The sequence below is a fragment of the Toxotes jaculatrix genome, chromosome 9 (assembly GCF_017976425.1).
Source record: "Toxotes jaculatrix isolate fToxJac2 chromosome 9, fToxJac2.pri, whole genome shotgun sequence".
In the NCBI taxonomy this organism is placed as follows: Eukaryota; Metazoa; Chordata; class Actinopteri; family Toxotidae; genus Toxotes; species Toxotes jaculatrix.
The window spans coordinates 23,189,599-23,217,192 of NC_054402.1; the positions used below are offsets into that span (position 1 = coordinate 23,189,599).

The window sequence follows — 27,594 nt, forward strand, 5'->3', positions numbered from 1 at the left end:
GAAGCAGCTGCCTGGTGGTCAGGAGTCAGGTTAGTGGCTGCTTCCTCTTACATCCAGACCATAGGAACAAAGTAGCAGACAGCATTTCCCTCCTCAGCTGGGAAGTGTACCACACAGCTGTCATATTTCTGTGAAGGGCCTGATTGTTATATAACTTCCTCTAAATAATAAAGGTCTTCATCTCTCAGATTTACCATTTTCTGACCTTGAGGAACTGAGGTTTAAGTTAAAACATTGTTAAGCTCTTGATTTAAATGTCATTGTAAAGATAGTTCAGAGAAATTTGACTTGACTTAAAATGAAGTAAAACGTAAATTTTTCCTTTTGTCCACACGTTGTCACCAAGGAAGTAGTGGGACCAATAAATGTTGTACTTACAGAGTAACATAATAAATCAAATAACAGTTATGAAGTTCACCACAGTACTGTATGGATGATTTAGAAATGGTAACTGGTGGACTTTCAAATTTTTAATTTGCTGACTTTTCCAAACAGGCCAAAAGCCTACGTGCTATACATTCAGTGAGTCAGTGATACATTCAGTAGCCAACATAGCAGACTGCATGCAGCTTAACAGCAGCCTAGATACCATCTTAATTAAAACTGAACATTAGCCTCAATCAGTGCTCCCAAAATGGAGCGAGGGGACCACCTGTGGTCCTTCAAGGGTCCCCAGGAAAATGTAGAACAATTTAATTTTGAAAGTGACTCACTCCCTAGATGTTGGTTAAATCTATCCTTGATGTCACCTCCCAGCTACAGTGCAGACAGATAATCATATCTAACTGCACAAAATCTTAACAAGGTTTCTTGGGACCAAAGTGGACTTAAGCTCAATTATCTGGGGATGCTTGACTTTAAAAAATGATGGAATTTGGCTCCGATAACAACTTACTTAAAGCCCCTATGTGTGGAATTTTAGTTATTTTAATTATTTAAATATTTTGATGGTATAAGTTTTTCCTTTGTTCAAAAATTTAACAATCCCAGGTTTCTACCATTCATTCTCTCATTCTTTTATATTTTATTACTTTAATATTTTTTTTATTAGTGATGTCTTTTCTTCATTACATCTCATCTTATATTACAAATAGGAGAAATACTGTATATCATTCAGTCCCCTGCACACGTAGAGTCAGTTCAGCTCAGGTGCAGAGCAGCCTGCTCACACCTTACTACACAACTCTCATGTTTTACCTAACAGCTCACATTTTAGCGTATTTGTTCATGATCTCTGTCATTTTAAGACAAGCGTCAGATTATAAATTTTGTAGCCTGCCTTGCACTGTGTGCTGTGAGGCAGCTGAAGAATGACACTCAGTCTCACATGAGCAATGTATGAAACACTGAGGTGGACGACCTCTCGTTTTTAACCAGCTGTAACTGTTGCTTTTGCTTGTTAGTGGGGCAAATGTCATTTTATCTGAAGCTAATTAAGGCTAGTTCCTTAACAGCTAAAATTAACAGCTGGCTGTTGTCTGGTGTTGTGTGCAGACTAAAAGAGTAGAAGAGTTTTCATTTTCATCTGCTGAAGAGGGAAAGTTTCTCTGTGCTCAGGAGAAAGATTCGTAACATCTCAACTAATTTGGAGCCAATCATGGTCCAGTATGCAACACGCATACGCTGAGAATAGACTGTTCATTGAAGTAGTAGATATCTTGTGGCCCGAATTTTAACTTGTGAAATGAAAAATATTTGCATATTCATAAATTATGGATTTCTTTTGGTGAAGAAGAAGGAGAATATGTCATTTTAAGGATTTCTAACAAGGTAATTGAACTTTTTTTGTGGAAAAACCATACAAGACACAGCTGCTTATAAATCAGATTTTTGATCACCTTATTTTCATCTAAATCGAACATGAACATGCAAATCACGTTGCTTCATCTTTCAGAGGTATGTTTTTGGCTGTGAGAAGTAGTTGGGAGCTGGAAAAGGTCATAAAACGAGGCATTAAAATGCACTGTTCTGTCAGACTTTGGAATGATTTTTTGCTATGAATGCTAATTTTTCTCTTTTTCCTTTTCCCTTTCTTTCTCTCCCTCTTCCTTTGTCGTCTTCTTTCTTTCTAGCTGGTGCTGTTTTCAGGGAAGCTCAACACCATCGCCAGCATTGTGACCATTTTCTTCTTGTTGGTGTATGCTGCTGTGGACTTGGCCTGCCTTGCCTTGGAATGGGCCTCTGCACCCAATTTCAGGTACACACATTACTTACTTAACACACACACTTGTACATATATGCTTATGAGGACACTCGTTGACATAATGCATCCCCTAGCCCCTAATTTAATCATCTGAACTGAATACCCTAACACTAACCAAGCCCAATTCTAACACTAAAACCAAGTCTTAACCCTCAGACAGCCCTTTAAAGTTGTGAGGACTGAACAAAATGTCCTCACTTTCCCAAAATGTCCTCACTTTCCCAAAATGTCCTCACTCTGTAAGGTCTGTGCTCAAATTGGTCCTCACAAAGATAGATCTACAAGTACACACACACACAGTTCACCTGTCATAAGAAAGGCCTGTGGCCGACATCCTGCGCACCTTTTCCTCACTAAGCACTCTCCTTCCCTTCTCTATTTTCTACCTCTGCCATTGTTTATGTGTGTGTGTAAGGAGGTGGTTGTTTGCCAGCTGGATGCTGCTATGGCGACAGTGTACTAATTAAAAGACATAAAACTGGCCACTCCTTATAGCCCTATATCGGAGAGGGACCGACAATAAAACTGAGAGAGTCTTTGTGTGTGTGTTTTTTTTCTTGTGTGGGCGCAGCCTGAACTGGATGCTTACAGATTTAAATTTACAATGTTTGTGTGTGTGCATCGGTGTATGTGTGTGTAGTTTGTATTCCTGGGACTCTTGCAAATGATACTGATTTACAAATGCTCCCTGAGGCCATTCTTACAGAACAGTAGCATAACTTGAGGACAGAGTTGGTATTTGTGTGTGTGTGTGTGTGTATGTGTGTGTGTGTGTGTGTGTGTGTGTGTGTGTGTGTGTGTGTGTGTAGCACGATGATTATATCATGACAACAACGCAGCCAGAGCTTGGTATTCGATTCACTCTGCAACTTTTTTTATGAGATATTCCATATTTTGTGTGTGAAATGTTGATGGTGTCATGCTGAAAATACGTTGTCATCCAAATCTTTAATTTATCAAAGTACATCTCCAAATCCAATAACCTGCACTGTTTTTCTAAAGACATACCTCCCTTGATTGAATTCCTCTACTGGCTGTGAAATACGTTTCAAATGTGATAACTGCTACTGTTTTTATTTGTTATGGAGGAGAGAAACTGTTTAAACACCACACATCACTTTATTGTTATGACAGATTGCCTCCAGCGCTGCATTTCGTGTTATATATTCCTCTGCAGTGATAGCTGGAAATGAGTCGTAAGACGTGAGAACATTTGCAGCTTTCCATATCAAGGACACATCAGTCAAGTCAGCAACAAAGAGTGTAAACACACTGTACGTCTGGAAAACAAAGACATTGAGAAGTTATTCTCTTCAACAAGTTATTTCTGTAATATTGATTTTCGGCACAGTGGGATTTATTGAACTGTTGTGCTTCTGATTATTTGGTTGTATGATGTGACTGGATTACATTGATAGTTCCATATTGAGCTGGGCACTGCAATTGTAGTCTTGTGTTACTCTACTAGAGCAGAATGGGGATTGAATACCTCACTCAGGGCACTGACACAGTGGGAGGGAACTGACTCACCTGTAAGATGATGCTATTCGACAAGAAATGCTTCCTTTATTTAATATTGAATGTGAGCATTTACACTTAATAGAGCTATATACAGAGACACAGATGAGTTTTTGTTCCAATCATCTTATCTTATTTCAAGGCAGGCCACTGATGGAGCAATATTAAAAATAAAAATAAGAAAACTTTAAAAAATGAAGTGATCACATAAGATGTTTTTAACAAATGTCTCATTCGTCTCACAACTCAGGCCCTTTTAGTGCTTATAAAACTGCAACGAAGCTGCATGGTAAAAGTGTTTCTATTATGAGCTCTGGAACCACATATTTAGGAGAAATGGAAGTAACTCTGTCCCTGTGTTTTCTCTTTTCAATAGTAAGACCCTCTGTTAATATTAACATATGAAATAAACCAAGCCCTTATAGCATATATTTAATTTAGGGTCTAATCTTGTTTGCTATTGTTTACTTCTAATGTACATTCACCCCAGTCATTGAGCAGGTTTGTCTTAAATCTCAGATCTTTACAGATAAATTCTTTAAAGGAACCACTGCACATACAAGGAGCCTCAGTAAAATCTGTTTGTGATACCAGTTTGTAAGACAGCCCCTGTGCTGTTTGTGTCCCCCCAAAGTACAGTGTATGACAGAGGTTCATTAATACAGAGAGAAGAACATCATCTAGTTTGCTCTGAATCCCAAAGGAACAGCTCATGTATATATATACTGTCAGTGCCAGTTCAATTCAAATAGCAGTGTGGGCACTGTGTGCATCCCAGCCCAAATAGCTGATAGTCATGGAAACTAAAGAAGCTGCTGTGTCGCAGTCTGGCCACATCTGTTGGTACCAAACCCTAAGCTTGTCCTCAGGTTAGCCACTGTTAGTCCTGCTGCTAACACTGGATTTAACTCTTAGGTTGTTTCTGCCTCAATGTACAATTCTGTAGCTGTCTTTGAGCTGAGACCTTTTGTGTTATTGTAAGGAAAATGGGCTTGCATATGGAAGAAATCTTTAGAGGCCTTGAGAAAAGCTTCTCCTCAAGTGTATTTTTCACCTGTGGGAGATAATGAACTCTTAAGCCACCTGAAAGTGCACATACTTGGCAGTTAATCACCTGTACCTACACAGACTGTTATTTCTGCGCCAATACTTACCCATTTGTCCCAAGTGCATACAGTGAATTTTGAGAATCTGACATACCTAAAAAAAATTATAGTGATACATAATTAAAATGATGATCTACAAGCGTTTTGTAAAGTTTTTTTTTAAATTTGAAATTGGCAGCAATTTTGTAAAGTTGCAATATCTTGGCTGTTTTGTTTTACCATTTCACATTTTTTTGGGGACTGAAATGCATCAGTTTCAACTGCCACAAGAGTGCACTGTCAGCACCAGTATACAGTGGATGCTTTAGTGTGAAATTAGTTGCTGAAGAGTGAGTGTGAGAGAGAGCAAATAACTTTGTGTATAGCGCGCTCTGAGTGCCCAGTGTTTCCTCTGGTGCCTTCCATGTACAGTGCTGTGTGCTATCTGCTCATGCCTTGTTATCGCTGTGTGACCGCTGGCAAAGGCTGCAGGACACAAAGTTAGCTGCTAAACTTTTCCTACCGTCGATCTCTCCTCTCTCTGATAAGGCGGCGCGTTTGGCCGGCCGCCTGCTTTGGGCCTCCTCCCTCTTCCCCTGAGTTGTTAATTCTGTTAGTTCATTGTTGCTGTGTCACCGGGCAAATTTTAACGCCAGTTGTTTGTGTGTTTATTGGTTTATTTATTTTTTTATTTTTTGCTTGTGCTCTCTGCTTCTTTCACTTCGCTCTCTGTCTGGCTCTCTCCCACGTCTCTTTCCAGGCGAAAAGAATTAAAAGCCATTTAGCGCAGTCTCTCCCCCTGAGAACTGCTCTGTAATTAGCATAACTAATTTAGCAGAAATATTTCCCTTTCCCTTAAATTTGCTGTTGTGTAGGGGAGGGGAGGGATTGAAATTATGATGTAGCGGAAAAGATGTCTGCTTGTTAAGAGAGTCTGTGTTTGTGTTTGCACAGAGAGTTTACTACCGGAGAGTGCAATGCAATTTGGAGACTGTGTGTGTGTGTGTGTGTGTGTGTGTGTGTGTGTGTGTGTGTGTCTGTGATCTAAGTCATGCTGGGTGTTTTTTTTTTTTTCCTGATCATTGATGTGTGAGTTCATCTGCCTCTTGGACTATCTGTGTGTGCATGCTTGCTTGTGAGTGTTTTCCTTCATTTGTGTATGTTTGTGTGTGTATGTGTGTGTGTGTGTTTTGTGTGAGAAGGCTTGTGTTGGCTGCAGCTTTATCAGCTGTGGCTCCAGCTGTGGAGAGTGTTCCTCAGGGGGTGCTGTGTGTCCTGCTGCTGATGTTGCATGGGCACTGGCCACTTGAACTTGTGGCTTAAATACGCATGAACACACACGCATGCAAACACACAAACACATATACAGATGTACGCATTGTAACACAGGGTCATTGGCCAGGATTCAACTGAGTGCTCCACAATGATGCCAAAGGATGTTTGTGGAAAGTGTGGAACTCAGTCACATCCAGGCAGTGACCTTCAGTTAAATAGAAAAACACATTTTTCCTCTTTTTACTTTTACCAGCTTAGTGCCAAATCACAGCAACATTTTCTGCAGCCGCCTTGATTGTCTTTGTAAGAATCTGTGAATCATCGAGCTGAACCATGGGCTCCAAAAGCAAAAGCTTTGTCCTCTGCTCAGCCTTGGTCCTTTGTCCAAATATGAATCAGAGTGATTTGACTGGACTGTGTTATTAAATGAGATTGTGGTTGTGGATCATCAACTGTGCCTGGATGGATGAGGGAAAATTGGTTGTCAGAGAGTCCTTATCTGTTAATGCAGTGGTGTGACTTGATGATGGCTGAGGATAAAGGTGGCTGCCCCAGTTCAGACCAGAAATTCAGAGCTTGGTTGTTTGGTTTGTGATCACATCTTTTTACAAGATCATCCTCTATAGCTGGTTTCTCATGTGAACAGTGTCCATACTTGATTCTTCGGACATTGTCCGGAGTTACCCTTTCACACATTCAGCACACAGCTGGAGAAACTCTTTGTTCTCCAGCTGTGTGTCCAGGTGTCCTCACCTGCTGGAAACACTCCATTTGGTTTGGCACCTGGGTGGAGTGTGCAGGAGGCAGGATAGAAACATCATCAACACGCCCACTTGCTCGCTGTGAATTCTCCGGACAATGACCAGCCTTAGTCACACATTGGCTCAATCAGACATTACACAGACTTTGTACCAGGGAGCTGGCAGTGTAAAGTGAGTTTAATGTCTGGTCCAACTGATTTGGACATTTGCGTTCCCACATACAGCTCCTCTGGGTAATGTCTGTTTATGTTCAGGGTTGCAGTGCATTTGTGAAAGCAGGTTCAGATGTTGTCTTTTGTCAGTTTGAATTTACATTGATACCATACTGTTTACCTTGGATTCTCTCAGGTGTTTTTTGGTAAACTGTTTGTCAACTTTGGTTGCCCGTGTTGCACTGAAGCGACTGAAGTTGGCCAATTTTACATATTCAAGTTTACTTGTCATGTGGAGTATTTCTTATCCTGTCAGAACAGTTGAATGTCTTCTGTGATTCTGGAGGAATTTTGTGAAGTCTAACAAAAATGATCAAGTGATTTCACCCAGTTTGGACTTAAGGCTCCACATTGTTAAGAAACAGCCAAACTCCTGAGGGCAGGAGTTAGAAAGAACCAGCAGTTTACCAGGAATGAAGGGTTACATGAAATCTAAGATTCAGTGGGCACTTCAATAGCCTAATGGTTAAGGTGCATACCACATAACCACGTTGTCCATGATCTAGTTTCAGTTGGGGACCTTTGTTTGCAGGTCATAACCCTTTCTCACCCCATGTTTTCTATCCCTCTACACTGTAAGCTCTCAAAGGCAAAGGCAAAATGACAAATGACTCATACCAGGGAGTAAAAGTCAAAATGTCTCAGCTTCTGCCGCTTCCATTTTCACCAGCACATAAAAATGATGTTTGTACCAGTGTTGCCTTTTTATGAAATATATAAAATCATTTTACAAAATACAGTGGAAATAGAACTTAGCACTAAAGCCTTACTGATTCTTTAAAGAATAACTTAACGCTGCCCTCTGTTTTAAAGGTTCAAGCTACACCCGTACATTAAGGTATCAAGGTGAGAACCACTGGAGGTTGTCAAACACAAGATTTAGTTCAGGTTTTTTAGAAAACTTGGGAAAGGGAACAGGACTGGAACAGGACTATCCTTGATTAATTGCGCTCCTGGAAATCCCCCTTTTATAAAGAGCAACTTCTCTCAGTCTGATAATCAGGCTTGGTTTGCCAATTAGTGGTGACAACATGCTTTTTCCTTTGCCTGTGCAGTAGTGATGTACTATTGTACTTTAGTACCATGCTGCATCACAGCTCATCACTTGTGCAGCAGACTCCATCTGCACAAGTGATGTTGGCTGTAGTCAGAGGTTTAAGAGACCTTTACCTTTCAACCCATACAGGCCAGTACAGCCCCTCCTGCCAAAATCCCCTGTGGACTTAAAGGCTGATCCTAAATCATGTTGAGCTGAAGCTGAATGACACTGGTTTTGGGATGTTAGATTCTTCATCCACTCAACATGAGGGTGATCCAGAAAGCAACAGTACCAATATTACTATAATGAAACAGATACACAGTATTTGGTATTAATGTTAGTCATTGTTATGATGAGTTGACATTGTTCATTTTTAAGGTTTTTACCTAATTTTATATAAATGGTTGATTCTGTGTTGTTAAATGGATGACCCATTGTCGTAGAATAATTAGGTAACTCCTGTTGAGTGTCATGTGAAGGCAGCTTTATTTATTTAGCCCAAAATCAACTCAGGGCAGGAAATAGAAAATGGAGCAACAGGACAAGCAACAGGAGAGGAGTAGATATGCATTAGGTGCTGTTTGTGCAAAATGTCAAGTAATTTCCAGGTGCTACTGAGGACCTTGAACACAACACGTTCTCTGTACCCAAGATGCCTGAAAAGACTACATATAAACACATGAGGCAAAACTCAAAACCATTCAAATGGATGAAGATGGGACAAGAGATGCTAAGAAAGGATTCTGCGGTTAAATGTAGAAAATGCATGATGAAGAAATAACAGCTTATAGTATCATAACACGATTCTTTGATTATGTGTGGAGGTTTATCAGGTAATTAGATGACCTGAGATTGATCCTGTCATGCATTTTGCATTGAGTGGATCTGGTTATGATTTTACATCAGACTGATCCAAATCAAGTGCTTTCTTAAGTTCTAAAGTGCTTTCTTAAGGTCAGTCCAGTCTCCATGCTGTTGTGCCAGTGTTGGGGCTATGCCTGACGTAACGTCTCATACACTCACTGACCTCTCACTTATACAACCTGGCATCTCCTGGCAGCCTCACTGTATTTGTGTGTGTGTGTGTGCCAATGGGGAGGGGCAGAATTTCAGAATTTCTGTCCCCGCTTTCCCTCAATTATGACGTGTCTTTTGGCTAAAGGCCGGGTCTCCTCTCTCCGTCTTCGTCGCTCTCAGTTTCTTTTTCTTAATGTCACTAAGGACTTGATTGGCAGTGATTATTTCAGGGTGCTTTTGCTGCGTCAGCTAAGTGACATCAGTCGCTGCCGGAGAACAAGAGAGACGGGAGAAGGGGTGAGAGCGAGGTGATTGTATGGAGGGACCATTGCCGCTGATGATGGAGGGACGGCAGAGACAAAAGAGATGAGTGGGGGAGGGCGAACTGGGTGGGCAAGCTTTTATCGTAATTACACCCGCTCTCCAATGGGATGGAGAGAGGGATAAGATGAGAGAACTGTGGGGACCGCCGATGCTAAGTGATCAAGTCAAGAAGAAATAAAAGCAAAGTCTGAAGACAGTAGACCAGTGCAAACCTGCAAAGAAATCTGTTTCTCTGAGCCTCTAACATCTAATTTCATCAATGTGACATTTAGCTGTGATTTGAGTCCCATGTGGTCTAAAATGCTGCTTCAGAGGTTTCTCCACCCTGACAAGAGAAAGTCTTCATAATTTGTCTGGCATTTAAAGGTCTAAAAATAGTTAAAACTCACTGAAATGGCTAAGTCAGCTGTTTGATTTTAAAGAGTCTGAAATCCTGTGTTTACAACAGTAAACTCCACACAGCAGGCTCCTGTTAGGCAGCCCCGTCCACGTGATGTTATATACCAAAGGATGCCAAAGGGAGAAGAGAGGTAGTATATCTTAGGGGTATGTTCTTTTTATTTTGCTCACAAAGGACAACACAGCATGATGGTGATTCTTTCTCTCAGTCAATTTATTTATTGGTGAAGAGTAGAAACATAAATATCTGTAACTTGAAAACAGCAGCAGAGAACAGTCTGCCATGATCTACAGCAGTAAAGTGAAGGACGAGAGGAGCTGTTCCTTTTAGATTTCACTTTGTCACCTATTATAACACTGTAATGAGAAAAGTTCTTGCATGCAACCTGACTTGGCACCCAGACACTATAAATAAAAAGCCTTATTGATACAGCAGCATGCTAAATATTTGCAGCTGAATTTAATATGTTTCAGACATATGAGAATTGGGGCATATGGATGCCAATAAACAATAAGAAGTTGCAAAACAGAAATGCCAGAGATATTCTTGAGGTGTTGGAAACAGGGGATGGGGGTTCGGTGGCGGACTTATCCATCACCCAAGCTGAAGTCACTGAGGTGGTCAAAAAGCTCCTTGGTGGCAAGGCACCGGGGGTGGATGAGGTCCGTCCCAAGTACCTCAAGTCTCTGGATGTTGCAGGGCTGTCTTGGCTGACACGCCTCTGTAACATCGCGTGGCAGTCGGGGACTGTAACCCTGGAGTGGCAGACAGGGGTGGTGGTCCCTCTTTTCAAGAAGGGGGACCGGAGAGTGTGCTCCAACTATAGGGGGATCACACTTCTCAGCCTCCCTGGGAAAGTCTATGCCAGGGTGCTGGAGAGGAGGATTCGGCCGATAGTTGAACCTCGGATCCAGGAGGAACAATGCGGTTTTCGTCCTGGTCGTGGAACACTGGACCAGCTCTATACTCTCTATAGGGTGCTCGAGGGTTCATGGGAGTTCGCCCAACCAGTCCACATGTGTTTTGTGGATCTGGAGAAAGCGTTCGACCGTGTGCCTCGTGGGGTCCTGTGGAGGGTGTTCTGGGAGTATGGAGTCCGGGGCCCTCTGCTAAGGGCTGTCAGGTCTCTGTACGACCGGAGCAGGAGCTTGGTTCGCATTGCCGGCAGTAAGTCAGACCTGTTTCCAGTGCATGTTGGACTCCGGCAGGGCTGCCCTTTGTCACCGGTTCTGTTCATAATTTTTATGGACAGGATTTCTAGGTGCAGCCAGGGGCCAGAGGGAGTCCGGTTTGGGGACCACAGGATTTTATCCCTGCTTTTTGAGGATGATGTTGTCCTGTTGGCTCCGTCAAACCAAGACCTTCAGCATGTACTGGGGCGGTTTGCAGCCGAGTGTGAAGCAGCTGGGATGAGAATCAGCACCTCCAAGTCCGAGGCCATGGTTCTCGACCGGAAAAGGGTGGCGCATGTCTCGCCGGGGGGGCATGTCTCGCCGGGAGGAGGCCCCGGGGAAGACCTAGGACACGCTGGGGGGACTATGTCTCTCGGCTGGCCTGGGAACGCCTCGGGGTTCCCCCGGAAGAGCTGGAGGAAGTGGCCAGGGAGAGGGAAGTCTGGGCGTCCCTGCTTAGACTGCTAAACATGACCTGGCCCCGGATAAGCGGCAGATAATGATGATGATGATGATGGTGTTGGCTTTGCATAGTCTATCCAACAGAGATAATATTTATTTTTACAACTTCAAAGTGTCCCAGTACATGCCCATTTAATAAAAAACAAATTCAAATAAACGTGTATCTTATCAGGACTAAGAGTCCAGAGCCGTGCCAGCAGCTCTGTCTAAGCTCTGTCCAAGCTAAATGGTAACATCAGCATGCCAACATGCTTGCTGTAGTAATGTTTAGCCAGTGATATTCACCACATTTGCCTCCTTAGTAAATTATTGTCCTAGGTGATTGTATTATTTTAGTATCCTAGCACTTGCTAATTATCACTAAATACAAAGTACAGCTGAGGCTGACAGAATTGTCCTTAGTTTTGCAGGTATTTGGACACAAACCAGAGTACTGGACAGCATTAAATTTTGACCTGGTGGTGAAAAAGTTCAGCAAAGTTTGCCAGAGTTATTATAGTTCCTCCTGAGGGGGAGGCATAAATGTCCAAATTTCACGGCAATCCATCCATTAGTTGTCAGAATATTCTGCTCAAAACGACAAATTTCAGCCTTATGGTGGCATTACATGAAAGGTCAGGGGATCACTAAAGTCAGGAGGATTCATCCTGTGGGGACATGAATGTCTGGGCCAGATTTTATAGCAGTCCATCCAGTTACTGCTGAGATGTTTCAATCTGCATTGGTGGGCCAAACAACAGAGCGACTTTGCCATTCCTAGAGCTGCTATATATCAGCCGATGTATTCATATTAGATGTTAATAACGCAAATTTCACTATCCGACTCAAAACTCCAGTGTCAGTCTGCTTCTAACTTCTGCTAATTATTTTGTGATCGACTGTCTCAGTTATACTGGATGAGACTCTTGAATATTGGATCTTAGCAGCTTTGATCTTGGCAAGTATTGAATTTTAAGTTCCTGACCTTTGACCTGCTCACATTTTCCTTTGCCCCTCCCTTATCAGTGAGGAAAACTAGGAGGGCGAATGACTGTCTCATGGCTCCATCTCTATTTCTGTCCATCACTTTCTGTTTTTCTTCTTTAGTTTAGCCTCCTCTTGCTCTCAGCCCTGCCATCCCCTCGATACATTAGCACTTTCCTGCTGTGTGGAGTTGACTGGTTACTCTTCCCCCCTCTTTAAGAGTCTAAATTTGATCCATGGAGGAAGCCAGTCAGTCATTTGAGCTGTATTGTGTAATTACAGCTGGAACTATTTTAATGGCTGTTTATCCACATAGCCGCAGTTACTGCAGGGAAATTGGGGTCAATTACACGATCCTCCGAAAATGTGAGTGCTTCCACCCGCTGTGCTGCACCCAACTCCATGGCCCCATCAAGTTATTTACACTTAAATGGTACACACATATCTGCAAGTGCATTTTTGATAGGTTCATATGTACATTAAATACAGCTAATGCGCTCATTCATATATGAATTCATGCCCACGCATATAAACACTGAGAGGTCTAGTGCAGTCAGCAGCAGTAGCTTATTATCTGTGTGGTGTTTGTTTTAATTGCTTTTGTCCCAGCATTAACTCCACATTTGTTTTGATGCCGCCATGCAGTCACACATTAGGAAATGACTCCGTAGGTGTGTGTATGTGTGTGTTTGCTTGCAGAATTTTAGTTGAAGTCATTATAGTTTGTCTGACACTGAGATTCAGACATCAATTTTGGTTAAAGCCTGAATTTTTAAAATGTTGCTTCAGTGTATATTGATGGAAAAGTTTCATTCAAAAAGAGTTCTCTTAATCTCGCCTCTGTAACTATTCATTTAATAAAATACCTCCTGGTTATAGTCGAGGGTATGTAGGTCTGCTTTACTACAAAAAGTGTGTGTTGTCTTTCTCTGAGTCTGTCTGCCTGGATGACATCAGCTAACGCACTCAGTTACTTAGTATTCAGTTTACAGTGGTTATATGGCACAGGCCAGATAGCTGCGGCCTGAAGTGGAGCATCAGTCACGAACACTGGAAAATGGTGTAGTGTGGAGAAAAAGAGAAAGCAGTCACAAGCAGAGCCTCAGCAGCACTGACTCAAAGAACAGGATGTTTTTTTAACATCACCACAAAAATTACCTCTGAAATTACCGTTAAATTAAATAAAGGTGAGCTGAGGTAACAACGTAGACATTCTCAACTAAAAAAAAACATAGCATTATTCTGGGTATTTACTGCCGGGTTATGAAATCACAATCTCTTAATTCTTCTTCTGTCTCCTATAGTGAATGTGTTGTGTTCAAACTCACTGTCTTTAAATTTGACCACTTGTACCCAAACTTCCAAATAATTTCCAGTGATTTTTTCATAGGGAGTTATGTTGATGTCAGGATTGAAAAGTCTCTGCAGGAGCATTTACACCATGATGTGACACTAAAACTCTCTAGTAACGCCTTGCCATATGAAACTCTTTCATTGGTGTAGCAGCTGTTTAAAAAATTGTTTATTTTCCAAATCATTCATTCACTTATCTGAAATTGTTTTATTATATTTATTTAAAAGTGTACTGAGTATATTCTGAGTAATTCCAAATCCATCACGTAACACTGCAACTATGTTGAAATTCACAACTTAAAAGTGTTATTATCAGTGGCAGTACACGATAAACGAGTATAAAGTGGTATGGAGTTTAGAGCTACCACCTTGGCAAACGGAAAAGTTAAGTTGGGCACAAACTCAATCATAAACATCATATAAGAGCACTTAGAAATCATCATTAAACCCATTGCTCTTAGTGTTTCTTAATGTCTAAGAGTCTTCACATCCCTCAAGTCACAAGTCAAGGCATGTTTTTCATGTTTAAAGACTAAAAACAGGGAGGTAAAAATAATTCAGCATCTGTATGAAAAAAACTCTGCCACTGTTTCCTAAAAATGGACTCAACAGCGTGGGAATAAGGTCGGTTAGCCGTAACACTCTGAATGAAAATGTATTTCTTTGCTCTTGCTAGACTTTAATAATTCAGTACAAGTAATTCCGTATGTTTGTTTCATTGGCTTTTTCAACCCAGGTGGGTGGAAACCCATGTGAGGAGAATCTTAATTTCATTTCAGCTGCTTTTTGTACTGAAATCCTCTGTGGTTTGTCAAATCTTCCTCTAAAGAACTGACATTTGGGAAGTCCCTCTTCAGACTTCTAGACTTTCTAAAGAAGTTTGCTTTAGAGACATATTGACTTCAAAGAGGCAATCAAAATGTTTACAAAATGTTCAATTTAATATGTTTGGTAAGAAGAATTTTTACTCAAAATGTGTTTGAAGTTTGCGTAGTGTGCTTCCTGCCTACAAAATTCACTCCAAAAGCTCTATATTGTCATTAATCTTGACAAGTCAATAATCAAACTGTGGTGTGTGCTTACAGTAGGACCACAACCAATGCATTTTTGTTGAGAATCTGTTGCTTTTGAACCTGCTGACTTCCAAAAGTTATACTAATTGTCTTCCCTTCATCAGAGCCATTTTGTCATTTTTAGACAAATTATTATTACCGTGAATAACAAGAATCAAATTTTGTCAAAAGAGCACCTTTCAAAACACAGTTTTGTGCTTTACAGTAAAACAAGGGATAAATGTAATAAATCCAAAATATGAGAGGATACTGAGTTTGGCTGTTTTAAATCCTCAGGCCCCTTCAGAGCTCCACTGCTGAGTTACCTGAGTTACCTTCAGTGACAGGTTGAGATTTTGGAACTGGCCCTGCCAGAGGATCTCAAGCAGTGATACAGTCAGGAGCCTGACCGTTCCAGGCTTTAAAAATAAGAAGTAAAATCTTACAATCATTTTTAAAACTCCAGGGAAGAGTAGCAATGACACGTTGGTGGTACCAAGCTTTATTGGAACGTACAGTTGCTTATCATCCACATATCAGTGGAAATCAGATCACAGTACGCTTGTTTGGTTATTGTCCTTTCATGAGTTAGATTATTTTACATTATCTCTGCATTATTCCTCCCATCATGTGCTCTCCCATTGCAGTGGCTTTGCATCCCCCCCATTTTAAGAACCCCTGCTTACATAGAGTAAAACTTGCTCCATATACTGATATCTGATATTAAAAGTACCTGGTCATCTCAGGAAACCTCCATCATATCAGAGGTTGGTGTTTCTGAATAATGATGAGTGAGTTTTGCAGTTTTCTGTGGTTTCCACGGTAACTTTTACCTCTTTTGTTCTCTTCCCAGGCCCACCTTTCGTTACTTCACCTGGCATACGTGTGTGCTGGGCATCGTGGGTTGTGCCGTCATGATGTTCCTGATCAACGCCATCTATGCCTCGGCCAGCATTGCCTTCATGCTGCTGCTGCTTCTGCTGATTCACTACCTCAGTCCCACTTCCAGCTGGGGCTACATCAGCCAGGCTCTCATTTTCCACCAGGTTTGACACACACACACACACACACACACACACTCAGTCTCGCTCTCAATACAGCCTTGTCATTACTAGAGCAACTAAAATCTCATCCCCTCAGCTTTACAAGAGCCTGTACCTCTGCCAAGCAATCGTTCTATCAGGTTTATAGAGACACGCAGACACACTCATACACACACACACACACACACAAACAAACACAGACAGACTGTTCTCTCCCTTAGCCAAGCGCTTTGCATTTAGCAGACAAACACACACACACACACACACACATTTTCCTCCTCTCTTTTCCCACACATACACACAACACTGTCTTGTCATTTCTACAGCAGCTATCTATCACGTCTGTATCAGGCTTACCAGACACATCTGCATCTTTTCTCTCAGCCAAGTTCTCTACATCTGTCACATACACGTACACACACACACACATACACACACACACACAGAGCTTTACATCATCCAGCTCTCCATGTCCTCTATCTGGCGAGCCTGTTGCTCTCAAGGAGAGGGGGCACCGTTGCCAGGAGGGCCTGTTGCCGAGGGGAACCGTTGCCAAGGCCGTGGGCAGGGGTTATGGACAGGGAGGGTGAGGGTGGCTGGGTTTGCCAGCGGCTTGTCAGGAGGCAGAGTATTATTACAACCACTTAACTTATTGCGCTTTCCTCCTCATCCTCCCTCCCTTCCTCTCTTTTTCCCATCCTGTTCTCTTTATTTCCTCCCTCCTCTCACCCTCTGCTGTTTCTCTCACCCTGTGACACCAGTAGGGAGCAGTGGCAAGGCCAAAGGGGTGATCAGAGGTGGCCCCCTCCTGTAATCTGATTAGCCAATCCTGGAGCCCTCTCTCAACAGAGTAAGAAGGTGATAAGTTGTTGCCTTGTTAGTGTCATGGACGGTCTACTTGGTACAGGCCTATTGCCCCTGGACCAAAACCTCTCTATGAAGGTACTGTTTGCTAATTGGAAAATCAATTAAACAGCTACAAAGAGACAAAAAATAACCACAAAAGAGACTGAAAAGAGACACACACATATCCCATATCTAAAAGGATGGAATCTTACCCCCTCTCAGAAGTTTCTAAACCCAAGCCTGAATAGGAGCCCAGTCCAATTGACTAACTAACCAACTAACTAACTGATGGGCCCAGCAGGAGAGGACACATGTGCACGTAGGCATCTTGATTCACTCGTCTTCCGTTCTTGCTCCCTCCAACAGGAGCCAGTGTGGCTGGGTTCCAACTGGGTGACATTGAAGCAGAGATGGGAGACACAACAGCGTGGAAAAAAACAAAAACACACAGTTGGACATAATAGACGTCTGACAACAGTGTTAAGGAGAGAAAGAGAACGAAGGAAAAGACGAGCTGAGGCATGAATCGCTGATGGTATCATGGGAGGGAAAAGATAGACAGAATATAAGCAGGGAGAAGGGATGAGTGATTGAGAAACTAAGTGATGGATGAGACTGAAGCGACAGAGAAATGATGATAGCCTGATGGATGAGAAGACGGGGGAAATGGAGAGATAAAGAGAGACAGATGATTAGATGAGTGGAGGCAGTTGGACTTTGCCTCTGGGACCTGTTTTTTTTGTTTGTTTTTATAGCAATTACTCGACAGGAGCATGAAAACAGTTATGGTGATTATGATGGTAATAATGTTGGAAATGGCTACATCTCCATATTTGATTGAGCTTTGATAGACCTAGAGCTAAACTTGTAGGACTGAGATGATCCTTATCAGCACAATTTTTCTGGGTCTTTTCAGGCTAAATCCCTAAGTGGAGCTGCAGCACAAGAAGAGTGTCGTTCTTTCATTTGTCCTACAATTTCACATCATTACCTCAAGTCCATTAAACACACCCTAAAAGTGTTTTCAAGTGAATGTCATTTCAGAGTGTTTTTAGTCATTCTCAAGTGATTCTCTTCCGTTTAAGGGGTGTTTCTTGCAGCCCCAAAAAGTGTCACTTCTTTAATTGACTGGAGGTACTTTAGGCGCCACTTCCTCCCCCAATCTGCCGTAAGTGTGAGGTGACTGCTCGACTCCAGTGAGGTTTGTTTTCTTCTCATCACATTCCTGTCATGCTCATGTCACAGATGACTTTTTTTCCCCCCTTTCTTGTAACGCCAAGATAGTGTTACTCACTCCACGAGTGCAAAAGGCATGAAAAACTCTGATTTAGCCTTTTGAAGTCACCCTTCTTTTCTCAATGAGATGAATTTGGTAGTGCAGGCAGCAGCTTTAACATGGTGGACATGTCGTCACTGAGTTAATGGTCATTAATTCCAATGAGAGTATCAAATGAGTGCTAATCATTCCTGGTAGACTTTAGGTTCGGATCTAATGTTTGGTTCCACTTGGTTACATTTACCTTGATGCCACCTCATCGGCACACTGTTAGAATCCTAATGATGGGTGTGTTATAGTGTGCATTGGAATACAAGCTGATACACGCTGGATGAATTTAAATAATTGCTCATAAGGAATCACAGATGGGTAACACTTTGAATAATACATAAACATACATATGTATACATGCATACACACATGTTCATCTGTGTATGCACATACACACAGACCTTCTGGTCTTTGGTCTCTGCCATAGTCTCATATCCCAGTGGGATGCTGATTAGAGATGTAATTTGTTTCTACATTAAGAGAAGTCCCTGCAATTAAAATATTACAGCACATGCATACATATTAGACAGAGGTGTTTACACACACATCTATATTCAGAGTATGCGACTTAAAAGGAATTATTCAACAGTTTGTGAATTGCATTTATTTGCTTTCTTGGTTTGATTATATCTCCCGCACACTGTTCACATTAATGATGACTTTATTTAATATCTACGTTTTTGATGAAGCGACCTGTAAGTATTTACATTATGCTGGAGCTGATTTTTTTTCCTGAAACTGAACTTTTCTCCGTCACACAGCATACAGATGTGCAAGGAGGGAGTTTTCTAATGTGCTTGCCTTTAATCCCAAAGGAATCATAGTGTAGAAAAATCAAACTAAAGCAGATTTCAATGAGGACTGTGTACAATAAAATACAATAAAAAACAGAAAGGAACTGTAATGTTCCTTTATTGTCATTGGTATTTGTATTATCATCCTTGTGTAAACTTAATGGAACAGGTGAAATTAATTTTGTTGGATGATCTTATTCTTGCCCTGCTTTTAGCTTTTGTCTTGAGTTTGTATCTCAGCTACAATAAACTCTTTGATCTCTCAGAAATGTAAGTCAGCTTGAACCTCTGTGTATCCGCTCATATATATTTATAATTTAAAATACGCATGACCCATGTCTTTCGTCCTTTCAACTGCAAACTGCAACTGTTTTAGCGTGTGTGTGTGTGTGTGTGTGTGTAAGTTACAGTGCATCACCTCCAGACCTGAAATGGACTTGTTCCAAGTCTCACATCACTGCCAAGACAGCTCTGTATTCATGAAAACTCCACTCTCACTTCCCAACAACAACCCTTCTTACAAATCTTTCTCCTCACCTATAGGTGCGTAAGTACCTGCTGATGTTGGATGTGAGGAAGGACCATGTGAAGTTCTGGAGGCCTCAGATTCTGCTGATGATTTCTAACCCTCGCAGCAGCGTGGGCCTTATCACCTTCATCAACGACATCAAGAAGAGTGGCCTCTATGTGCTTGGACACGTCCAGCTAGGAGATCTCAGTAAGGATAGTGAAATTCAGATCAACCTGTAGAAACTGACCTACTGTTAAGTCTCTGATTGCATTCAGCCATGGTCTTTGTTATGTTACATTTACTTTATACCGTGAGGTCATGATGAAATGGACTCCTACTTAGAAACATTGTGATAATTAATTTCCTCCTGTGAACAGTCAGGAGACCAAACAGTGCTGACTTCCAACATCCTTCTGCCCGGCAACATCATGTCATCAAGACTATTTGAAACTTTAGTTCTGCACCATTTCTCATCTAAACCCACTTAGATTGGCAGGGCGACTATTAATCATCAGCAAAACACACCAGGGATGGTGATGGTATATAGATATTGGGCAATTTAACGTTAGCATAATATTTACAGGCAATCACCAAACTAAAAGCTTGTTTTTTTGACTGTCAGCTTCAGAATTATTGCTGATTTTTAAGAGCAGTTTGTTATACTACTCTTTACTATAAAAAAAAGCAATATTGCGACTGAAGTGTTGTCATTTTGTGATGGTTCAAAATGGCTTTAAGGTCTTTCCAAATATGTTAGTGTACAGATTTTCACAGTGAGTAATGCATCATTTAATGGATCTATTTAACATGCTAGACCTTCTCCATGACATCAGCTTCTCTACTGCTGTTTCATTTCGAGGAAAGTACTCGTGCACGCAGTGCTCTGGAGGCTTCCCTTTTCTTTTCTGCAGTGGCACATGCTGGGTTTAAAGGAGCGGAGTCATTGTTTTCTTTGGTTTTATGCTTGGGGGGTTTTTATGTGTTGATGGGTGACTAACAGCTTGTTCTGATAAAAACCGCAGGTTAAAGGTTTTTTGTTTTTGTTTGTTTTTGGGTTTGTTTTTGTAACTTATACTAACCCAGAGTCAACATTAGGTAACAGGTTAGGTTTGCTGGCATTCGCACCTTCGCTTTGCATTTGCATCTTCTCCAATTTGGCGTTTGCTGTAGGACACAACAGGTCTCCTGGCATCGAACGTTTTTCCCTAAGAAGCTGAACGTCTTTCAAACAAAAATAATTACGTATGTACTGACACGTTTATTCTTCCTATGTGCACAAGTTAAGGTGATCCACCAAATCTCAAACATGTTATTTAGTGAAATGAATAGATTCTAGTCTAGACAACGAGTGTTGCTATCTTTCTTTCACAAATGTGGGAAAGATAATGGTCAAAAATGTAAATAACTTAAAATTTCCTTTGAATAATTTCAAACCCAGCCAACTACCCCCAACCCCCTGGAACCCAAACAGCTCCTAAGTCCTCTGAAAACTCAGGGAAAACCCTGCAATCCTCTGAGTGTTACACTGTAAACTGTTACGCTCAGCAGCCACTGAAGAGCCCTTCTCTCACTTGAAAAGCCACTTGGTCTTGGGAAATATGAGGGAGTCATTCATTCACATAATTACATTGAAGAGGAGTTTGTTGTTGAGGACTTCCAGCTACTTCTAAATTGCCCTCCTAATGTATTTTAAGTCCATCCATTTATTCTCTCGCTTGTCTAGCAGCTGTTTGTCTTAACGCTGAGTACAAAGAATACTTGTGCATGGGAACAACAGTGTTAGGAGTCTAACGCAGCTGAAACGACCACAGGAATTGTGTGAAGCTTGTACTCTCCATATATATGGCAGTGTTTTTATAAATGATCGATCACTTGCCTGTTTTTGCTTCCATGTATCTCTCTCTCTGTCTCACACTCTGTCTATGCTGTCATTTGTCCTTGCATCTCAGCATCTAGTCCTGTATCTCTCTCACGCTCTGCCTCTAATTCAGGCTCTGTCAAACTGACTTCTCTGCTCTCTCCTTCTACTTTGTTTTGTTCTTGTCCTTCGCTAGTCTTCAGCTTCTCTGAATCCCAGCGTACTTCTATTGAACTGTCAGCCATATTTCTCACCTTATGCCATTTTGTTTTCTTTCACCCTCCCAGATACCTTACCGTCAGACCCTCTGCAGTCCCAGTATGACTCCTGGTTGTCCCTGGTGGACCATCTAAACATCAAGGCTTTTGTCAACCTGACCCTGGCGGATTCTGTGCGTCATGGAGTCCAGCATTTGCTCTTCATCTCTGGACTAGGTCAGTGTTACCATCACTATTATCATTATCACTGTTGATCAATAAGGACATTTAATATCTGGGATTCCAGCTGTAAGCTGAACTGGTGTGATGCTGTGATTTGAGATTTCTGTGTGTGGGTGTGTCTGTGTGTGATTATTACCTTTTTCAAACAGCATACATATTTGTTTGTAGCAATCCTTCACAATCCTGGTTGAAACTGGTGCTGCCTGTTTAGTTTGCTATGACCAGTAGGGGGCGACAAATTCGGGAAATTTAAAATTCTACTCTCAGTGACTTAAAATTTTTCAAAAGTAATTTTAATTTGTGTATTTCAGTGGGTTTTCAGGCAGGCATTGTGCTTTTAAGTTAGGTGTTTTAAAATTCCTTTTGGTACTTTAAATTCAGCTTCATTCAAAGCTTATGCCTAAATGGATTTTCATTGTAAATGGACCTGAAATTTCTTTAAGCAGTTTTGTTGAACTGTCACTTTCTGTCACATTTCTTGCAAACAAATACTTCAGCTTCATTCTGCACGTACAGTTAAACTGATATAACTATTTTCAGAATTTCCATTTTAACTTCCTTCACTAATTTTGTTTCAACTTCACTGTAGCTTCTTTCAACTATCACTTCAGGTTCATTCAGCTCTTACGCTCCTTTCAGCACCTCTGTTTTAAGTGCCATTTCAGTTTCTGTGAGCCATACTGTTTCAGCTGCCGCCACAGTTTAATTCAGTGCATACAGTTAAACTGACACACCCGCTTCTTTCCGCACTTACACTTAAACTTTAACTCCATTCAGTATTTCCATTCCCATTGACTTTCAGTGATTCAGTTTAAACTGCCACTTTCTTTCACTGCTTAAATTTACATAATGTCTTTGAATAAGTGCAGCCATTGTTGAAAATAACTATATGACTATTAGAACTATCACTGCCAAACAATTACATACAATACATACAATTTTAATTTCTAATTTTGAATCCCATTGAGTTTTGAGGGATCCATTTTAATTAAATTTTTTTTTTTTTTTACCAAATCCAAATTTTTAGTTTAAGTCTTGTTTTGAACAGAAAACTAATATTTGTGCATTGTCTCTTCAGTAACACTCACTGCACTGAAGAGACTTGACTCAGTCCTTTTCTAGTTTTTTCCTTGTTTGCTGTCTTCCTGCTTTCCTGAGCTGTTTAACCATTCTACTTTTCTCAGCCTTTTTCTATTTTTCTCAGCCTTTTTTCTTCTCTCTTTGGCTTCCCTCCCAGTTCTCACTCCAGCACTTGTCTTCCTCACATCTTTCTCTCACTTTCTCATCATCAGATAGAATGGCTGAACCTCTGCAGGCATCCACTTTACAACTCAAGATATCAGTGATCATAATAAAGTAAGCATTTGCTTTAAACTGTATCATTCCTTCCCTTATCTCTCTTTTCTCTTCCTTATCCTCATTGCAGGTGGGATGCGTCCCAACACCCTTGTCCTCGGTTTCTATGACAACTGCCCTCCAAAGGACAGTCTGATTGATCCATCCCTCTCTACCAGTCAGTCCACAGATCCCTCGGACCCTTCTCAGCTGGAGCAACAACCTCCCCTCTTCCACTTTGCCCCCCTGCGGGGGTCCAGCGACAGACAGGATCATGGCGAATGTGGTGATGGTAAGATTCTGGGTCCCCAGGAGTACGTCGCCATCATTGCAGATGCCATGAAGATGCTGAAGAACGTGGTTCTGGCTCGATACTTCAACAACTTTCAGCGAGCTCAGGTCCTCTCACCACCCTCCTCCTCTCCAGGGAAGGGTGCAGTATATGTCGACGTCTGGCCTGTCAACCTCCTGCGTCCGGACAGCTCTAGCTACGTCGACACCTGCTCTCTCTTCCTGCTACAGCTTGCGTGTATTCTCAACATGGTGAGAGCCTGGCGGAAAGCTACGCTTCGTATCTTCTTGTGCGTGGAGGAAGGACGAAGCGTGAGAGGTTCAGAGGAGAAGCTGGGTCAGCTGCTGAAAGAGTTGAGAATCAAAGCTAAGATCTACCCTGTTCCCTGGGACCAGCAGGTGGCGCTACACTGGCAACGTCAAGGCAAGTGGGGCAAGCCGCAGCCATCTCAAACCCCTGATACCACTAAAGAAGACATGCAGAGAACAGACGGGGAGGAAGAGAACGACGACGACTATGTTAATAGCTTCCCGAGCAACACCATGCGCCTGTCGGATGACTACCTGTCAGCTGTCAATAAGCTGATTCTGGACCAGACCCGGCTACCGCCCGCTGTGCGTTTCCTGTACTTGCCCCGCCCTCCAGCTGACACACGGCGCTATGCCGCCTACTTGCACCAACTGGAGCTGCTGACTCAGAACCTGGGGCCCACGCTGCTCATCCACGGAGTCACACCTGTGATCACCACCGATCTTTGAGAAATCCCCTTCTTGATACGGTCAGTGAGGTGTGCCATAGATGCTGAGGTCTCTGAGCTTTGCAGTGTCCCCTCCTGCTGCTGAAGGTTTTTTATGAAGGTGTTTAGACCTCTTTTAATACACTTTCACCACAGACCTCATCCCTGCCGTGGTACCACTCAACCCAAAAACAGGGGAAACAAATTTGAAATTTGACCCAGAGCTAGACGACACCGCTGACTCATAGGCACCATCTGCTCAGCCTTGCACGACATGGACCAATGTAGAACAAAATCTCGAGAGAGTACAGCCGATTTTTAGAATGTTTGAAATAAAGATCAGGTATTATATGGTACACCTTCGCCACTTGATCACAAAAAATCCAAATATTTAACCTCTGCTTGCTTTTATTTGTGTTCTAAACTTGTAGTTTTGGTATTCCCATCAAGCACCTGAAGGCGCCATGATTTTAAATTTTAGGCCAGCCTTGCCCTTCCTTAACAGGCGAATGTAGAACAGGTGGAGTCAGCCAGCCAATCAGAACCAGTAGAAAACAGCACATGATGTTCTTCTGAACACGTGTAATAATGCTACTGGGTCAGCCGACCTACAGGGGAAAATCTCTGCTCATGCAGAGATTTACGTTCCACCCCTGTCTCTTCACTAACTACTTCTTCATTCCTGCCTGTAACAGAGAGAGCAGTCTTAATTCCTGATACATTGTAAGCTGAATTTGAAGTATCCCCTGACTCCCCTTCCTCCTTTCCTGAAATGTTCTTCTGGTGTGCTGCTGCTCAAATTCCTCTAAATGATCATTCCATATGCCTTCAGATCAAGAAGTGCCTTGCTAGTTAGGGAGCCTAAAGTTTGGACTCAATCACACACTGAAAGTTTGGACTGCTTTACACCTTGGAGCAGTCATTTGCAGGCAATCTGCTTTTCCATTTTAGGCGCTTAGAACAATGAAAACAGTTAAACGACAACAGCGACGGTGCTAGCATGGAAATCTTCAAAGTTTTATTCCAAAAAAAAAAAAAAAATCATTTTATGTGGGATCTCAGGAAGACATTCCTCTTTTTAACAAATGCACTTTTGTTCCTCCTCTGCCAAACTGCATTTTATGCAACTTTCCAAAATTACTTTAAACATGTTTACACCACCAGTATCTACTGTGATTATCCACAATATTTTATTGATTGTTTTTATGTTTTAGGTGCTCTGTAACTTTTGTTTCCACTCATTAGTGATCACATTGCTTGACCAGCCTCAATGTTGAAGTGCCTAAATGAATTTTAGTATCTCCACCACTCAGAGTATTTGTAGCATTTAAAGTGAGCCTATGTAACTTTTGTGGCATTCACTGGATAATGGTATGCAGCATACCATTATCCCCATTACCATCAGCATAAGAAGAGTCTGAAAAGTCAGAGAGCTGATATACCGATGTCAGCTGCACAGCAACATCTGTATACAGAAAGTAAAGTATGCTAACGTTAGGTAACACTAGCCTTCATAAGCTGCAGTAAAATCCCTTAGTGTATTCATTTTGACTTTTCATGTGTGAGAGGAAGAATATGATATTCTTGTCAAAAGTTACATAGCCTCACTTAAAGCATCACTGCACACTGTGGCAAATAGTATTTCCATTCCTTGACACACAGATAATACAACACAGAGCCTCTGAGACCAGTGTGAATCCCAGGTTTATTGTAAAAATAATCTAAAAGGTTTAATGAAATTCTTTCAGTTCAATAGATTCATCCTGACAATCTTCATCAGCTGTGTGGGGTCCAGATCCATACTTGAAGAAAGGCTGGTACTTAGGAATCGGGCTTCTCTTGACATCCTCTTGTTTGAAATGCGATATATGTTTACTTGTGGGCCAATTGGATCCATCCGTCCTCCACGGACGGGTCCTTGTTTGGACACTACACCTCTCAGCAAGGCATTGACACTACATTTCTTCAAATGTTTGTCCTGGATTTCTGTTTTTTTTTTTTTATTTTATTCACAGGCGTGGAAATAGCACTTCAGGACACTCTGTTATTGAAGAAATTAATTGTTCAATGTTTGAATTAATGCAGAAATATATGTATATATACATACATATGTGTGTGTGTGTGTTCTTTGCCAGATGTAAACTGAAATGACAGAAAAAATAACTTTGTATTACATGTCAGTTTTTTTACTTCCTCTGGAGATTGTTTGCGAAAGCCAGATCAAACCTAACAACCGCTCAGGGCGCCCGGACTTTGTTTCATTTCAGCTTACCAGTTTGTACGTCTCAGCGGAGAGAGCTGAGGGGTCTTTGTGTGTGCGCGCACTTGTTTGTTTGAGGTAAACTTTGGAAATAGGGGCCGAGATAGCTCAGCAGCTCAGACAGAGAGATACTAGAGGGTGCCAGGCAGCCAAATTACCTTGTCCTACAGTCACCCTCACTGCCAACCAGCTAGAAATGGATTCCATCTCGGCTCTGAGGTGAACAGCAGATTGGAGAAATAAGCCCAAATAACCATCGATATCTGTTCAGGAGGAGGGAGGCTGACATTTATCACTGAGGGAAAGACCCCGGCTCTGAAAGGATCTGATGTGTGTGTGTGTGTATGTGTTTGTGTGTGTGTTTGTGTTTGTGTGTGTGTGTGTGTGTGTGTGTGTGTGTGTGTGTGTGTGTGTGTGTGTGTGTGTGTGTGTGTGTGTGTGTGTGTGTGTGTGTGTGTGTGCATGAGCGTGTGAAAAGAAATTGGCTCAGGCTTGTTTTCTGATGTGTGTTTGTGTGTAGGAAATACCTCTATGGAGAGATCACTTGTAGACTAAACCATTAATTAAATTAGCAATTAAGTGAAAAATAATTGATAGATTAACTGAAAATCAGTAAGTGCTAGTTGCAGCCCTAATCCAAGCCACATTTTGTTAGAATGTGGATGAAGCAAACTTACATAGGTCTTTGCCATTGTTCTTAGTCAGTAATGATTACTGTTATGCATCATTATTTCAAAAATATTCAAAAAATGGTAAGAATCAATAATAAAATCAAGCTAACTGCGTTATCTACGTACAAGACAGACAAAGCTGTTGCATGTTTTGGGAAATCGCTTTTCTTACATGAATCAAGTTGGACGTCTGCGTTTCACCCTGTCAGCACATGTCATGTGATCCGTGCACACACATACGACAGTTGTTTTACATTTCTTCAAACTGTCATCAAAATCTGACACTAATTTCTCTCCACATACCTCTGGCTTCAGATTTAACTTCTGCATTCAAAGTGTTTTGCTTGTTAAAATAAAAAAGTGCTGTAGGCTACAAAAGACAAGAGATAGTGACAGGAAGGAGAAGAGTGGGGTGCAGCGGAGGACACCACTCACCCAGGGCGGTTGTCCTAAGTGTGTGTGTGTGTGTGTGTAAGTGAGTGACAAAAAAAAAAAAAAAAAATCAAAGATAGAGACCATCGGGCTGAGTGTGTGTTTGCCTCTAAGTTTAAGCTCTGCTCTGTCATGTCTGTAGCCCTGATCAGAGGAAACTTGTCACTACCTTGTCACTTGTACAGTGTGTCATAGACCTAACCACCAGGCACG

General features: G+C 41.7%; 1 protein-coding gene across 1 annotated transcript in view; it reads left to right on the forward strand.

The window, feature by feature from the left end:
* The window catches only part of zgc:153039 (uncharacterized protein LOC767698 homolog), a 59,376-nt gene extending 34,271 nt beyond the window's left edge, over positions 1-25,105 (forward strand). The window contains exons 9-13 of the mRNA XM_041045923.1: positions 2,073-2,197; positions 15,690-15,882; positions 19,390-19,564; positions 21,503-21,649; positions 23,082-25,105. Coding sequence (XP_040901857.1) covers positions 2,073-2,197; positions 15,690-15,882; positions 19,390-19,564; positions 21,503-21,649; positions 23,082-24,040 — 1,599 coding nt within the window. The 3' untranslated portion in view covers positions 24,041-25,105. The remainder of the gene's footprint in view (positions 1-2,072; positions 2,198-15,689; positions 15,883-19,389; positions 19,565-21,502; positions 21,650-23,081) is intronic.
* The last annotated feature ends 2,489 nt before the right edge of the window (positions 25,106-27,594 follow it).